The following is a 15,981-nucleotide window of genomic DNA, read 5'->3' as shown; positions in this document are numbered from 1 at the left end:
TGATAATTTTTCTGTTTATATGGTATTAGAATCGTTGGATATTATGGTTTTACGTATTATTTCTGATAATCACACATTTTGTAAAAATTATAAAACTGAAAATTAAATTTAACCAAATAAATAGTTTTCGCGCCATGCTTTAGATATCCTGATAAAATTACCATGTTCTACCACGCATACCGAATCCTATTCCATATTATCAATATACTAAATATCATTAATTGTACCAAAATTATAAGCAAAAATTACCGAACATTTTGGTGTTTCCATGGAGCCAGAAATACGGCACAGTAATTCAATTTTGGTATCATACAAAAAGCAAGATTGTATATATATTGAATATATTTGTTGAATATATATATATATATATATATATATATATATATATATGCGTGTGTGTGTGTGTGCAAATAAAACTAGACTGAGTTTAATCAACATGGAGAGGGAAGCCGTGAATCTTCGTGTATAATCCAACAACAAATAGAACGTTCCATTTTAACACTGGGATTATTTTGTATCAGCGCCATCGTTCATAAGTCTAATATCTATATAACATATGGTTTAAAACTAAGTAAACTTTAATACTTCTTTCAATTCATATAATTAATAACGCTAAAAATCTATTGTTTGCATTTATTCTAATATCCTATTTATTATTCGACTAAATAATTATCTTTTATTTGTCGAACATTCGATAGCTTTTTTGTAATTTTTGGCGAACACTAGATAATTCTTTCTTTTCCTTCAATTTTTACGAAACTTGTTTTCATAAAAGAGTATTTTTCCATAGCAGAAAAAATAAAACAATAGAAAATAGTATATTTTTTTACATGACTTTTTAGACTCATAGTCTATCCTTTCATTTGGTGAGAGACCTTCCAAATTGTTCTTTATTTCTAATTTATCAACAATGAAACGGTTATTTAAAAAAATAAGACTCATTTTATCTATTTAGTACTTATTCAACTAGCATTTATCTTTATTAAAATGTTTTACACGTATCTTACTTGAGAATTGTTCTTGAATTGAATTTCATCATTTTTTCCATGCTTCCTTTGATAATCATGCAGATCTTCAAGCAAATCAACCACTGGTTCTCCTTCAGCAATATGGAAACGGTCCCTCATATTCCACAAATAAGCCTTCAGCTCTTGTAATAAAGTACCAACCTCTGTGATAAGGTATCCCATTCTCAAACTCTCGAACTGTGAGGGAAACGTAAATAAGAAAGATAAAAATGTGAAGTACCTTGCATATGCATCTTCTTTGAACAGAGCATGCGAAATCGATCACATCTGTCTCTTAAAGATATATTTCGAATACTCGAAGATGTTAAAGAATCATTATAATATATTGTTTGCTTTAATTTGAAATATTATCTTTAAAAATGGAACTTCTTTATTTAGCAATTCTGCTTTTTTAAATGCCTAGAATAAAAAAATATTTAAATAAAAATATTAATTTATTATTTCTATTTATACGTTTTTATCACATAGGCTGCGTTTGGAAATCTAAAGGACAAAGTAAACCGCACAACACCAGGGCTAAGAAAAACTGAAAACTTTTATATACCCTGATGTAATTGTTATCACGAATTAAACTTTTAGATGCCTAAAAATGTTTTTATACTGCGTATTACGTAATTATATAAATTTATCTATCATTAATCTATTGAGAAAACTATAATTTATTTTGCGTTTTCATGGAATCCCCCCAAAAAATAGTTTATATAACCAGACAAATTTTTATTGAAATGTACATAATATGTCATTTGAAATTTAAAGCAAATAAAAAAAATATGTTAACATAGGCAAAGCACTGCATTTGTTTTTCCTTTTTTTTCAAATTTTACTACCACGCATTTAAACTCACTGATTTTTAAAGACACTGTGGGTGCGGAGTTATCGACCATGCGAACCTTCATCTATCAAATAGTACTTCTTGATTGAATCAAGTTAGCATGTCTTATATACCAGTGAATTGATGTTTAATATTCGTAGTGGTAGTTACGCAACAATACTCCCACAGCAGAATTTTATCAGGGATAGAATTCGATGAACGGATCTCACTAGTTGCTGTACTTGTGAAAGACCGGGAGAGCTGCAATTAATGTCACCAGATTTTTTGAGTACTGAATGTGAGAGGTGTATTAACTTCACAGTTGTGTTCGCTCCTCTGTTGTCTTTAGCAGTCGAGTGTATGCAGGCTGACGTTGTGTATGATCGAGACGAGACTGAGTAGCAACGGCGTGAGGAGCTTAATTATGTCGCACTCACAAGAAGCAAGTCAACTTTTCAATGTGGATCATCCAGCGAAGTAGGCGTTACTGCGTGTTCAAACCACGTCCGAAGGTCACCAATGTGGGGGCGGAGTTATCGACCATGCCAACCTTCATCTATCAAAAGGTACCTCGTGATTGAATCAAGTTACCATGTCTTATATACCAGCGAATTTGTGTTTAATATTCGTAGTGGTAGTTACGCCACAACACAAATGCATAATCATTATTCTATCCAAGATTATTTCTTTCTAAAATTACAAAGGTTGTGTTTTCGATTTTGATATGAAAATATAGACAGTAAATAAAATATAAGTAGATTAATTTAATAAATATCAGTTAAGACAGTCTTTAAAAAAACTTTTCGAATTGTGTGTTAACGTAAGATAAAATAAACTGACCATAAAAATCTCCATAAGTGTACTTTTAATTTTCCTGATTTTTTTTTATAAAACCAGTTAGTATTGTTAAGTATTAAAAAAGCTTTGGATATTTATGTTCCTACTTTAATAAACTCTGTAATAAAATAAAATAATAAAATAAAAGAAAACATATTCTCTTCAACAAATTTCCATCGCATTACTCAAAGGAGTCCTTAAATCGAATGTGATAACATTCCTGATGTTGGCTGTCATCAGTAAAATATAAATGTTGGGAAAGATTTTCAAATAGAGAAAAAAGAACCACACAATTTGAATTGGCGTGCATGGGTTTAGCACTAGTGGTTTATAATATATAGTTCTTCGGGGACTCATAAAAGTAAGACGTGTTTAATTTTCTTCTTTAAACTGCTTCCATTCAGAAAATAAATGTTTGCATTTCAAGTGAATTTCGGAGAAATATGCAAAGAGAAATTTCTTTCTGCAAACATTACCCCGAAAAATGAAACATTTATTGACATTCAGCGGATGTTTTGAAATATTTTCATTCAAGATTAAAAAAACTAAACTGTAGACTGAATATAATTTATTTATTATATTTGGTTCAATTTAAAAATAAAACAGGAAGGAAAATGTAATAGGACTAAAGTTATTGAAGCGTGTTTATGGTCGATATAAAAAAACCACAAGTATTTTAAAAATTAGTAAAAAAACAGTCATGTATAAATACAAAGATTGAAGAAAATTATTCAGATTAAATGATTCTGAATTCATGTATATGATAGAATTGTACACTTAAGAGCCAAAATAACTGGTATACCTGCCTAATATAGCGTAGGGCCCCCGCGAGCACGCAGAAGTGTTCGCGGGCGCCGGAGATAATTGACACCATGAATCCTGCAGGGTTGTCCATAAACCAGTGGGAGTAAGAGGGGGTGGGGATATCTTCTGAACATCACGTTGCAAGGCATCCCAAATATGTATGCGATGTCGTAGATTTGATTTTTTACCGGATTTCCGATACTCACGGTATACTCGTGAAATGGTCGTGCGTGAAAATCCATATTTCATTGTTATCTCGGAGATGCTATGTCCTATCTCATGTCCTATCTCCCGTGCGCCGACTATAACACCACGTTCAAACTCACTTAAATCTGTATAACCGTGCATTGTAGCAGCAGTAACCGATCTAAGAACTGTCCTAGACACTCGTTGTCTTATATACGCGTTGCCGATCGCATACTCATGCCTGTACTATTTTTTTGGCTCTCCAGTGTATAACGAAGGTAAGTTAGTGGGGAGAGTTTAAGGAAGAGCTTACTTTTCTCTTGGTGGGAAAAATTGAGGAAAGCAAAATATAAGAGCATTTGTTTTGGAAAGTATATCAAACTGATATACCATTCCAATGATTTGGTTCACTATGATAGAAAGCTCTACAAATAAGTTAGACTTGTATATATTTTTTTCCTACAATACGCTAAATAAGGTGACTTAATTCAAGCTCCTTTCTTATTTTTTTAAATTAATTTTCGTCAATTTGTCTGTCCTTGGTGTTTACTTGCTTTGTCTTCTTCTTCTAAACCGTTGGAATAAACTCAACTGATTCATTAACTCTCTTTTTATACAAACTAACTCTTGAAAAGAGACCCATTATTTTAATTACTGGAGTTACACTGCTAAATCAAGTTTATTAAATGTGTAAATTGTATTTATCGCTGTAGAGATGCAAATTTAAATCAAACCAGGAGACAAGATTTTAGTTATGAACCATAATCCGCTTCAGTGAGGGTATTTTAAGTGAAATTAGCCTAACTTAGCAATGCACAGGAAGAAAATTCCCCAAAAAACGTCTGCTTATTTTCTCGAAAAAAAAGAATTATGATCAATGAAAAATGAATAATTGAGAGTGATTTGCATTATAACAGTCTTCAAGGCAAGTTGGAGGATCATGTAAACTTCTCAGAATCGGAAACGTGTCTTCCTCAATGGGAAACAAAAGAACTGATGTTTCGAAAATCAAGTATTTTTATGGTTGAACAATAACCTCGTTTTAATAGAGTAATCAAAACCCGGATTCTCTAATAGGAAGCGAATGATCTATTCTCTTAAAAATTCTCTTAAAGTTCTTTTAAAAACGAAACTCTTTTCAAATTTAACTATAGCTTGCACCTTAGGAATCGAAATTTAGGTTTAATCAATGTAATGGTTTTCTAAATAAAATATAAATAATTCTTTATTAAGTGTTGCATATGTCTAATAACTCACGCTCAATTATAATGTCAATTGGTAAAGATGTAGGAAAAAATATAATTTTTTTTATTAATCTTTTTCAATAGATAAAATGTTACCTTATATTTTATGACTTGGAATTCTTGAGATAAGCATCTCGAATAGTCCGGTTCACTCCAAGCAGCTTCATTTTCTTTTTTGAGATTGCAAAGTCTTCGGACTTCACCTAAAATGTTGTATGGTATTTGTTTTAAAATATAAGAGCTGCACACAAACCTTTTTTTTTAAAATAATTCTTTGAAAGTGCTTTTATTTCATTTAAGATATTTGGAAAATAACTAAAAATTTGGTAAATAACTTGCTGAAGATCCCATCTTCCAAATTTAAAAGAGAATGAGGACACTGTTGATGAATATATATTTAATTTTACATAGCATAATTCTAAATAGAATTTAAAGGATTATTTCCGTTTTATTATGCTATTTGTATGATTGTCTTCTGTTATGTTTTTTGTATGATTTGTGTTCAAATCAATAATGAATTGTTATTTACTCCTCTTAAGAAATATGCACATGTGTGTTACGTATTCCTGTTTAATAAGTAAAGATAAACTTACTATTTCCATTAACTTGGTAAACTTGTTACTTTTTTAGTGATTTACGTAGTACAAATTTATAATTAATAGCCTTATTTGGAGATCTTACTTACAATACTTTTGGACCTGCTCATATTAGCTTTCGTTTAAATTTTTTAAACACAGTGAGAAGGGGATTTATAGCATTATTATAAAGGGTATATTCATAAAGATAATTTATAAAAAAATATATGAAATACATTTGTTTGACAGAAAAAAATACTGTACTTTAAAATAATACATTGGAAAAACTGTACCTGTGTATCCTTTTGGACAAAACTGAATATCTTCTGTGTTGGGTGCCGTTACTGTCCATTTGACTTCTAGATATTTTTCGGGAGAACATGTGGGGGTGTGCTCTATAAAATTTAAAAGTATAGATGCAGATAAACATAAATATATCATCAAACTGCATAAAAACTTTTTCGCAATAAAATAATACTTATGTAAAATAATTAAATCTGTCAAACTTATTAATAAAAATATATGCTTATAATTAACTTCGCAGAAGTTTTGCAGAAGAAAAAGGTTAGTTAAATAAGTCGAAAATAATCCACATAGAGAAAGCATAGCGTAAAAAAGCTAATTTTAAAAAATAGCATCTGTTACACTTTCTATACCGCATTTACTTTTGATTTAATTTCATTTAAATGTGGTAGGTAATATCCAAATTTCAAATTGAATTAATAATTTTATATTAAGTTTCAAACTTGATATTATTTTATTAAACAGCATATTAAATGACTAAATTCCTTTTAAAATAGCACCAATTCGTATTCTAAATTTAAAAACAAGAACATATATTGTATTGTACATGCATTGTATATCGAATTATCAATAAGATACAATTAAATTCTGATTTGCTATCGAAAAATTATTCTGAAAAATAACAAAATTTACATGTCTGAACTGCGTGAAATATTCAAATATATTTTTGATGCACAAACTTTTCGTGAAATGTTCTTAACAGAAAATTAAGTTGTACTTATATGTATTTCATTTATTTCAACATAGATGAATAACTTTATTTTACCTCTAGACATAAGCACAGTTACAGTGCTATCTTTTCTAACCGCTCCAGCAGTACTTGTTACAATGCATGTGTACGTAGCAGATGCTCGGGCTGGATGTATAATAATACGGCTCCCTGCCGGGTACAAATCTTCCACCATTTCTGGTTCAACAGATGGATTTAAGATGCGGCCATTTTTGAGCCAGTTGTACCCAAAGTTTCCAAACACATCTTCTTCAGACAAGCATGTAATAACAATTCGTTCACCTTGAGCAACAGTCGATGTCAAAGGTACCACTTGTGGTTCAGGAACTGATACTACTGAAACCATTATACTTTTATTCTGTATTGTTCCCCAGTCAGTTACCTGACACGTAAATTCACCTGAAAATGTAAAACAAACATGATTGAAGGCATGATGTAAAATAAACATGATACAAAATAAACATGATGATAAAAAATGAAACTTCCAGAATTTTATCGCCGTACTTACTTTAAATTAATGTGTTTAAATTTTATAACTAAACTATATTTCGTCTTAAAACGTAATTTAAATTGAATAATGGTTATTCGATATATCTTTCAAATAAAGGAAAGAAAACAGTTCAAATACAAATTTAATATTTTTTACAGAAATTGCATTCTCATAAAATTTTTATTCGAACAAGTAATCGCAATTTACCTTTACATATTGTTATTTCGATAGTAATCAATAAAAATATCAAAGGAATTTAAAAAATACCAGGATATATCAATTCTTAAATAAATTTAGTCATTTATGACTTTTTTTCTCCTTTTTCGTGTATAAATCATCTTAGGTGTTATAAATAATTTAAAAATGCATTTCAATTAAGCAATAAATTAAATATGCATATTTCTTAGAGTGTCCGATGATATACAATAACACAAACATATTTCTTAGAGTGTCCGATGTTATGTCCGAAGAATTATCAGTGTATTAATTGCAACTATTCCACTATTTATCTAATTTATCTATTTATTTTAATATCGCACCCACTATAATCAATGGTATAACACTCTACAAATCAATTTGATGTCTAAAATATTTATTGATGCTAAATCAATTTGAGAACAGTAAATTCAGTATTTCCTCCTAATGAAATGAATAGTTTGTGACAAAAAATTTTGTATGACATTAAAATCAATAAAATCTTGAACCAAACAAGTTTTTTCTTCTATTTTGTTGTTTCACGTGTATTAAATGTTTGCAATTTTGTTTTACTTCTGTTTTACTTTCAGATTACAATGGGACGCACAATTTCTATTTATTTATATATTTTTTTACATTTATACAAATTCTTGATCATGCCTAATTCGGGTGTGGGAATTTTGAATCTGAAATAAATTTTCCTCAAAAAGCTACAAGGTTTTAAAAATGACATTTTAAGTTTATTTTTTTGTTGAAATGTTCAAGTTTAAAAACATTATATGTAAAAGTGAGTTGCGTAAATGTTTCTACAAACTTCTAGGGGATAATGATTGGATTGGAACCTATGCCCGAAAATGTAATTGTACGCGGGTGGGGATGTTTTCCTGTTATGACCTGTTTTGAAGTACAAAAAGAAATAGTTGATAATAGGGAGGCGCCTTAAACGGCGTATGACATTTGCGGTCAAAGGTTTCTATTAAATTTTAGTCCTGATGATAAACCTTTACTCCTTTTATAACCTATTGCAACATTAACGTTTTCTTTTGTTATGTATACCGTCTTTAACCTATACAAATCGACTAAGAATAGACTAAAATTATCATTAAAAAAACTGTATTTTCGAGAGAGAAACCAATTGAAGATTTGAAATCAGCGATACTCAAGTAATTAGGATCTGTTAAAATATTGCAATTTTTTTTTATCCAGCATTATGATTGTGAATACCCCATAAATGATACAGTTAAGCATGCTGTCTTCAATATGCTTTCATACAGCCGAAATATTATGTTCTTAAAAATTACTATTTTAACACCAGATTCAGTCAAAAAATCGGTATATTAAAATGCAAAAGTTTTGATTTCAAACTAGTACATACCTGAATCATGGATCGTAGCTTTTTCAAAACCTAAAATAACAGTATACTGGTCTTTTGAGTTTTTTGGAACTAAGGTTGTCCACATATTGCGGTAGGATGTTTGAACATTGATAGCAGCCCCATCCTTGAACCATCGAACTTGCATAGCACTCGATCCCTGGGTAACACAAGCAAGATTCATCTCTGATCCTTCAACTACAGGCATTTTTTCGGATGCTTCAATGCTTTGTATGCTTAAAGCTGTTAAAGTATAATTATAAATCAATTGCAATCATTATGTTTTCTTATATTATAAATTTAAATAAAGTTATTTATTTTACTCAGAAAAAATATTTCCCATATATATATATATATATATATATATCAGACAAAACCGTATCTGCATCAAAAGTTTTAAAANTTTACCGAAGAACATTTGTAAAGACGTTTGGTAAACTTAAGAATACAAAATGGATTTATTATCATGCTGTTTGATAGTAACTATGATAAAATATGTTAATTATATCATGATACCTTAGAGCATGGCATAAAAATAATTTATTTGGTCAAATTTACCTTCGATTTTTGTCTTTTTATTACTCGTGTGGTAATTAGAATTTAAAAAAAAAAAGTTTTTCCAGTTAACCGTTACCCTGCGAAATTAACAAAGAATACAGTCTATTTTACTTTTGTTTAACAGAATTATGTTTTCATTAACTAAAACTGTCATGACCATAAAAATATGGTAATTTTACCGGGATTTCTTTTCTCTCCATAGCTTTATAAAATATATATATATTCCTCTTTTTTTTAAAAATGTATGCTTTTTCCAATTCTTAATTTTGCCTATATTATTGTATTATTGATAGAAATAGGAATAAAATATTAACATCGTGATGACAGCAGGAATAGTAAGAAATCAAATAAAAATGAACAACTCTTCGCAATTTTATCATCAATAGTTTATTTTTTGAAATAATTTGATTAATTGTATATGATTTTTTTTAAAATTAATATTAATCTTTCAGGATCTTAAGAAACAAGCTAAACTAAAAATAAACTTGTATAATTAAAACAGTAAAAAAGGGCAATTGCTTATGAATCTCGAAAATGCATTTTGGTGAAAGACATTGGAAACATATTACACTAACCTTGTACAAAATGGGATACTAAATTAAGATAATAACGGCTGGAAGGAATGAAGCTCTTTAAGTGAGAAATTTGTTTAACGTATACACCCGAAAAAGGTCTATACTTAATTTCCTTTTTAGAAATAATGGAGCATTTAGAAGAGAATTTCAATCGAGGATTGATGATGCTGGGAAAAACTTGTGGCATTATTGATCTTTTAAATGATCATCTATAGCACTTTTGTTTTTCCTTGGCTTCTTTAGAGTGCATGGTTAATGTTTTCTCGGAATTTAGGCAATCGAAAAAAAGTAATTGGTTTTTAAGGGATAATGAATTCTGAGGTTTCAAGATAGGAAAAAATATCTAATTATGGAAATATGTCTTCTCTTTAGATTGAAAGAATTTACTATATAAAGGATGTTGCATATATTTTAAACACAAATAATTTTGATATTTTACATGGATTCTTGTTTAGTCTTGATTTTGACTGAAAACTGTGCAACCTAACATATGATTTAAATGTAGTTTTAAGTTTCTTTTTACCTGATCAGTTATAAAGAAAACAATTTCTATTGTAAATGATCAACAATTTGCAACTTGTATACAATGGGAATGGTACTTAACGAGAAATTCTATGAACAGGAAAATGCTCGCAAAATCCTGTCATTCACTTAAAGTCAATTTCGGAAAGCGCAACAAATGTAATGTCTTAAAAAAACATCTCGGGTGGATTGATTCCAGATAATATTTGATGAGAAAGAAAAATGGATTTAATACACGCTTTCTTAGAAATTAGATAATTTATGAAATTCAATTGCATCCAGAATCAAAAGGAATTCTAAGGATTCAGAATAGAAAGAAGGAAAAAAAATTATGGATATATGTCTGCAATTTAAATTAAATGAATTAATTTAAAACAGGAAAGGAGGTTTAAAATGTTTTGATAAAAAGAATTTATTTTTCAATAGAAAGATTCCTTTTAGATTTCTTTTTTTAAAAAAAGGATACATGGCAATATAAAATTTTTGTAAACCTCATTTTGAGAGAAAACTTTACTTTAAGCGTAATTGGGAAATTGTATGCATTTTTACCGAATAAATTATCAAAATAACAGTGTTATTTGGAATTAAATAAAAAAGTGGGAAACAGAAAAATGCGGAATCCAGTTGTTCGCGAAATGCAAATATTTTGTTAGTACATTTACCGAAGAACATTTGTAAAGACGTTTGGTAAACTTAAGAATACAAAATGGATTTATTATCATGCTGTTTGATAGTAACTATGATAAAATATGTTAATTATATCATGATACCTTAGAGCATGGCATAAAAATAATTTATTTGGTCAAATTTACCTTCGATTTTTGTCTTTTTATTACTCGTGTGGTAATTAGAATTTAAAAAAAAAAAGTTTTTCCAGTTAACCGTTACCCTGCGAAATTAACAAAGAATACAGTCTATTTTACTTTTGTTTAACAGAATTATGTTTTCATTAACTAAAACTGTCATGACCATAAAAATATGGTAATTTTACCGGGATTTCTTTTCTCTCCATAGCTTTATAAAGAGTATTTTTCTATATCTAACTGTATTGATGGTTATATCCTTTTTATAGTCCACAACATTTAAAAAATGCTCAACATTTTGTTTAACCAAATTAGTGTTATTAAGTTTTTTCTTCGAAATCAATCCCGATAGTTCTTTTCCTTTTTAAATCACTTTTTTGTTATTTTGAATGTTATTCCCTACTTTCATAATGTTTTTATATTCTTAAGTAGCAAGTTATTGCCTGTACATGCTTAAGTAAGAAGTTTGTAATGTTTTCATATTCTTAAGTAGAAAAATAAAAATTTCTTTACTTGGTATAATACACTAGACTAGAGTACACTTTAATGCATTTAAAACAACTTAAAAAAGTAAATACTTCTTCTGTTAATTCCAGTATATCGTTAAATACTGAATCATCATTGTATGTGATATTGTATGTGAATCGTCATTGTATGCGTTCGTATAGTATGTGATTTTAACTTTCTGTAGTTTAAAAACTATGGCTTGAATCATTAAAGAATTTACGAACGAGAAAATTTTTTTGATATTTAAAATGTTCCAGCTAAGAAATAATAATAAATTTCACACGAAAACAATTATTATAATTTAAGCTAGCGTTATGTAAAACAAATTTATAGACAAGTGTTGCATTATCTGCAGATTTCAATGTACTGAAAAAGATCNATATATATATATATATATATATGCAAGTGAAACATGCACACAAAAACTATTCTTTTTATTTTTATCGATTCTAATTTATAAGCAATGTAAAAGCAAACTGTAGCAGTTATATCTTACATATATTATTTTATCTGACTTTAAGTTACTCAAAATTAATAATTTTTTTATTGAAAAAAAATAAAAATATATGTTACGAAGAGCATAAGTCTGAAAGCAAAAATTACGAACAACATTATTACTAGCAGAATTCATCAGAGAAATTTCTTTTTGTCTTTTTAATCAATAAAAGAAGCAAATAGTTTATTTCTATCTTAACTGTAGTTTTAATAAAATTACGACCTCGGCTAGATCACAACAAAAACCAATTCATACAAATGACTTTCAGAAGCACATTCTGCAATTTGTTTGGAAAAGATCTACAGTTCATATTTCAAAGTTTGCCTATAATTTTTTTTATCAAACTATCAAATCTAACCATACAAATGAAAGCAAATATCTTTCACATTATACTGTTTTCACTTTGTTCAAACCGCACAATTAAATTACAATAACAATGTCTTGATTGTAAAGGAATTCCTTCAGTAAAAAAAAGTACTTAACGAGTTCACACAAGAGTAGAGTTCTTCATTTTCTTTAAGAGAAAATAGAACATTAGGAAGGAAATTTCAATCGGAGATTGATGATCTAGAAAGAATCTTGCGGCGTTATTGATCTTTAAAAGATTATCTCTAGTACTTTTATTTCTCTTGGCTGCCTTTAAAGTGTATGGTTAACGTTATCCTGAAATGTCGGCAATCAATAAAATGTAATTACTTTTAAAGGGAATATACATTTTGTGGTTGAAAAAGAACAACAATCTGTAATTATGAAAAGTTGTTTTCAGAGAAAATTGAAAATGTGCATATAACGTAATATTTAAAGTCCTATTAATTTTTTAAACAAACTATCGAAATCATTTCATTTTTAAGGATTTATATAGCTATAAATCTATTCCTTATTAAATATTTTTGTTTCTGTAAATTATAAATTTTATCCGTTCCTTAGAGCTCAAAAAAATATGCACGTATTTGTTGCATTGTTGCAATTACTTGATCTATTTTGTGTGTGAGGGTTTTAAATCTTAAACTCGCCTTGCATCTACAGATTTTTTAATCGCAATTTCGGCCTATTTTTGTCGTAAGTTTAAAAACGTTATATTTAACTGAGGATTCAGTAACTCTTATGACAAACTTCCGGAGGAGCATATAATCAGGATAAAAATTTCATAGGAACCAATAAATCCCTGTATTCAAGAAATGTAATCGTATGTGGCTAGGGGCGCTTATCTTTTATGAACTGTTAAGAAGCACAAGAAAAAACAGTTTGGTATAGGAAAGCCACCTTGAAGACACTTTGTAGGTTCCTAGAAAATTTTAATCTTGATGATGCGCCCTAACTCCCCTAGAAGTTCGTCTTAAGATTTACACAACCCCCTGTTAGATATCGAGTTTTCAAACTTGTATATTTCGACGAAAAAAAATCACACTGAAAATATCAATTTTAAAGACAGAGAGAGAACCCGACGGATTTGAAATCAGCATCTAAGATCTATTTAAAAATCTCATGTAACAGAAAAAAAAGCTCCTCAGTGATATTTAAGGACAATTGGGTATGGCAGAGAAAAGCCGTGACAAAATGCTATTTTATTTTGTAATATGTATTTGACAACTGACAATAAAATTTTATAAAATCCATTTTTGCTCTAAGTCTCTACATTTTTTTTAAAAAAAAGCACTCTTACCTGGCTCCCATTCGAAGCTTATGTAGTTTCTATCTACGGCATACTTTCCTATGGATTTAAATTTTAAAGCTTCTTCCATTATACTCTTTGCTTGATGGCTATCCTCTTTCTCTCCAAAGAAATGAAACTGGACAACAGCCCCTGGTCTATAAAAGAGAAAAATTAAAACTATCATCGAATAATATGAAATATGAACATTAAATCTATTTAGAAAAAAAAAATTGCGAATAGATCGAATTAAAAGTTTTAAATGCCTAAAATACACTACATTAACTAAAACACAATCTTTTTATAACTTTTATAATCTTTTTATAACACAGTACCTTTGCAACAATTTTTTTTTAAATAAAGGTGTAATCATTCATTTTGTGTATGCTTTACATGCTCATTTAACTTATAATCAATAATTTATCCTCAAAAAATAATTAAGTTTGCTTAATTTTTTAAAATTTAAAAAAAAATTTGAAAAAAAAATCAAAATTTTAAATTTTTAAGGCTTTTTTATTTTAATATAATTTCAAAAAAATCTTTTTTAGTACTTACAATATTCATCTTAACAATTTTGTGCATTAATTTACTGACATATCAATTAAAATATTTTTTATAGATTATTTTGTAAAAAAGTAGAAAAAAAAGTAAAAAATTCTTATTAGGTATATATAACATGCTGTACAAATTATGGTACCTCATAAAATGATAATTCCATGCATAGTTTAAATAAGTGCATTATACTTGGGGTAAAAAAATTTATTTCAAAGCTTTATCTTAAATTAAAAAAAATTCCTTAGGGATTTAGTTAAGATTAAAACACAAAATTATCATCTATGAGAATAAACATTTTAAAGTCTGTCTGATGTGCAAATTTCTGTATTAGGACAATCTAAAATCATTCATAACTTTTTTAAAAACGTTGATAGAGAGATGATTTCGATTTTCAGTGCATCTGAAATAGTTAGAAGTTTTATTATAACCTATAAAATGTTTTCGATATTTTGGTCATTTGTTGCGTACTGTGAAACCTTAAGAAGTTTCAAAACACGATTGAAGTATTCAATAAAAAAACATTTTGTAGTTGCGAAGTTTATTTTATTACAATAAAAGACAATTAGCAAAGTGTACTTTTGTCAGAGCACGTTGAAGCTTTACATCTTTTGATTTTTTGTGAAACTGTGTGTGACATTTGAGTAAGTTTGCTAAACTGATTACCAACTAGAACATAAACTATATTAAACCGATTTGAACATAAACTTCAGACATTCTTGAATATATACCAACTTGAACATAGATTTACAATTTAAGATCATGAATTGTAACAGCTAATTAACACCATATTTTAGTTCAAATTTTCCGACGTTGAAAGAATTCTTCTGATTAAGTAGTAATCTCAATTGATTAAAAACATCTACGCTAAATGAATAGCAATTTTTAAAAATTACAATGGAAAAGTTTAACTCTCCTTTTGGATGGCCCTAAGAAATACACAAGGGCATAAATATTTTTTACACTTATGTCAGTTCTATCATTAAATGACTTACGCGCCAATAGCTCGATATATTTTCTTATGCTCATATGGTTTACTGAATTTAATTCAAAATCCTGATATGATTCAGGGAAAAAAACTCTGAAGATGCCGAAAAATATTTTAAGGAAAAATTTAGTAAGAGCAGGCAATCAATAATAAGTATCAGGAATTTCCGCTATCCATCAAAATGTCGGAAACAACGCCTCTCTTTAATCCCGTCTTCCCTTTTCTGATCCAACTCCACTTTTCCCGACAGCGTTTTGATACAGCTTTTAGTAAAACTAAAATAATAACAGAAGGAATTTATACTATACTGTAAAATCTTGTGTACATGAGTTTACTTCTTATAAGAAAAAATGCAAGCATCATAAAGTAGCAAGTGTATTGAAGTGTTAGGAAAAGTAATTTATTGGTAATACTATATTTTGCTATTAATTAATTGCCTTCCATTATTATAATTATGTCAAATATTAGAAAGATCTTATTATAGTAATGAATCTTACAAGCACTATATATTTCTCTCTAGGTCTTAATAATGGATATCCTAATATTTGGATATCCTAATTATGTAATCTCTATTCAGACATTATTCGCTTAGAAAATCTTAAAAGCAAAGTCTACCAAAAATGGAAAGCAGAATGACAAATTTTAGTTGCTTTCGCATGAATTCTAATAATTTTCGACAAGTTTTTCGCTTCGTTACAATATTTGAATCAAAGTTCAAACGCTGTTATTTTTCATTCATTCAAACAATATATAT

General features: G+C 28.4%; 1 protein-coding gene across 2 annotated transcripts in view; it reads right to left on the bottom strand.

Annotated features, from left to right (window-relative positions):
- LOC107453216 (uncharacterized) overlaps nucleotides 1-15,981 on the bottom strand; it is a 134,430-nt gene that overhangs the window by 20,844 nt on the left and 97,605 nt on the right. For both annotated transcript variants that reach the window (XM_016069948.3, XM_016069949.3), the window contains exons 7-12: nucleotides 13,700-13,845; nucleotides 8,579-8,818; nucleotides 6,555-6,917; nucleotides 5,779-5,880; nucleotides 5,007-5,113; nucleotides 1,008-1,205 (exon numbers count right to left, since the gene is read on the bottom strand). In XM_016069948.3, the coding sequence (XP_015925434.1) occupies nucleotides 1,008-1,205; nucleotides 5,007-5,113; nucleotides 5,779-5,880; nucleotides 6,555-6,917; nucleotides 8,579-8,818; nucleotides 13,700-13,845 (1,156 nt within the window). The remainder of the gene's footprint in view (nucleotides 1-1,007; nucleotides 1,206-5,006; nucleotides 5,114-5,778; nucleotides 5,881-6,554; nucleotides 6,918-8,578; nucleotides 8,819-13,699; nucleotides 13,846-15,981) is intronic.

The sequence above is a fragment of the Parasteatoda tepidariorum genome, chromosome 1 (assembly GCF_043381705.1).
Source record: "Parasteatoda tepidariorum isolate YZ-2023 chromosome 1, CAS_Ptep_4.0, whole genome shotgun sequence".
Classification (NCBI taxonomy): Eukaryota; Metazoa; Arthropoda; class Arachnida; order Araneae; family Theridiidae; genus Parasteatoda; species Parasteatoda tepidariorum.
Note: the sequence above shows the minus strand (reverse complement) of the source record. Positions and strands in the feature narration are given on the sequence as shown.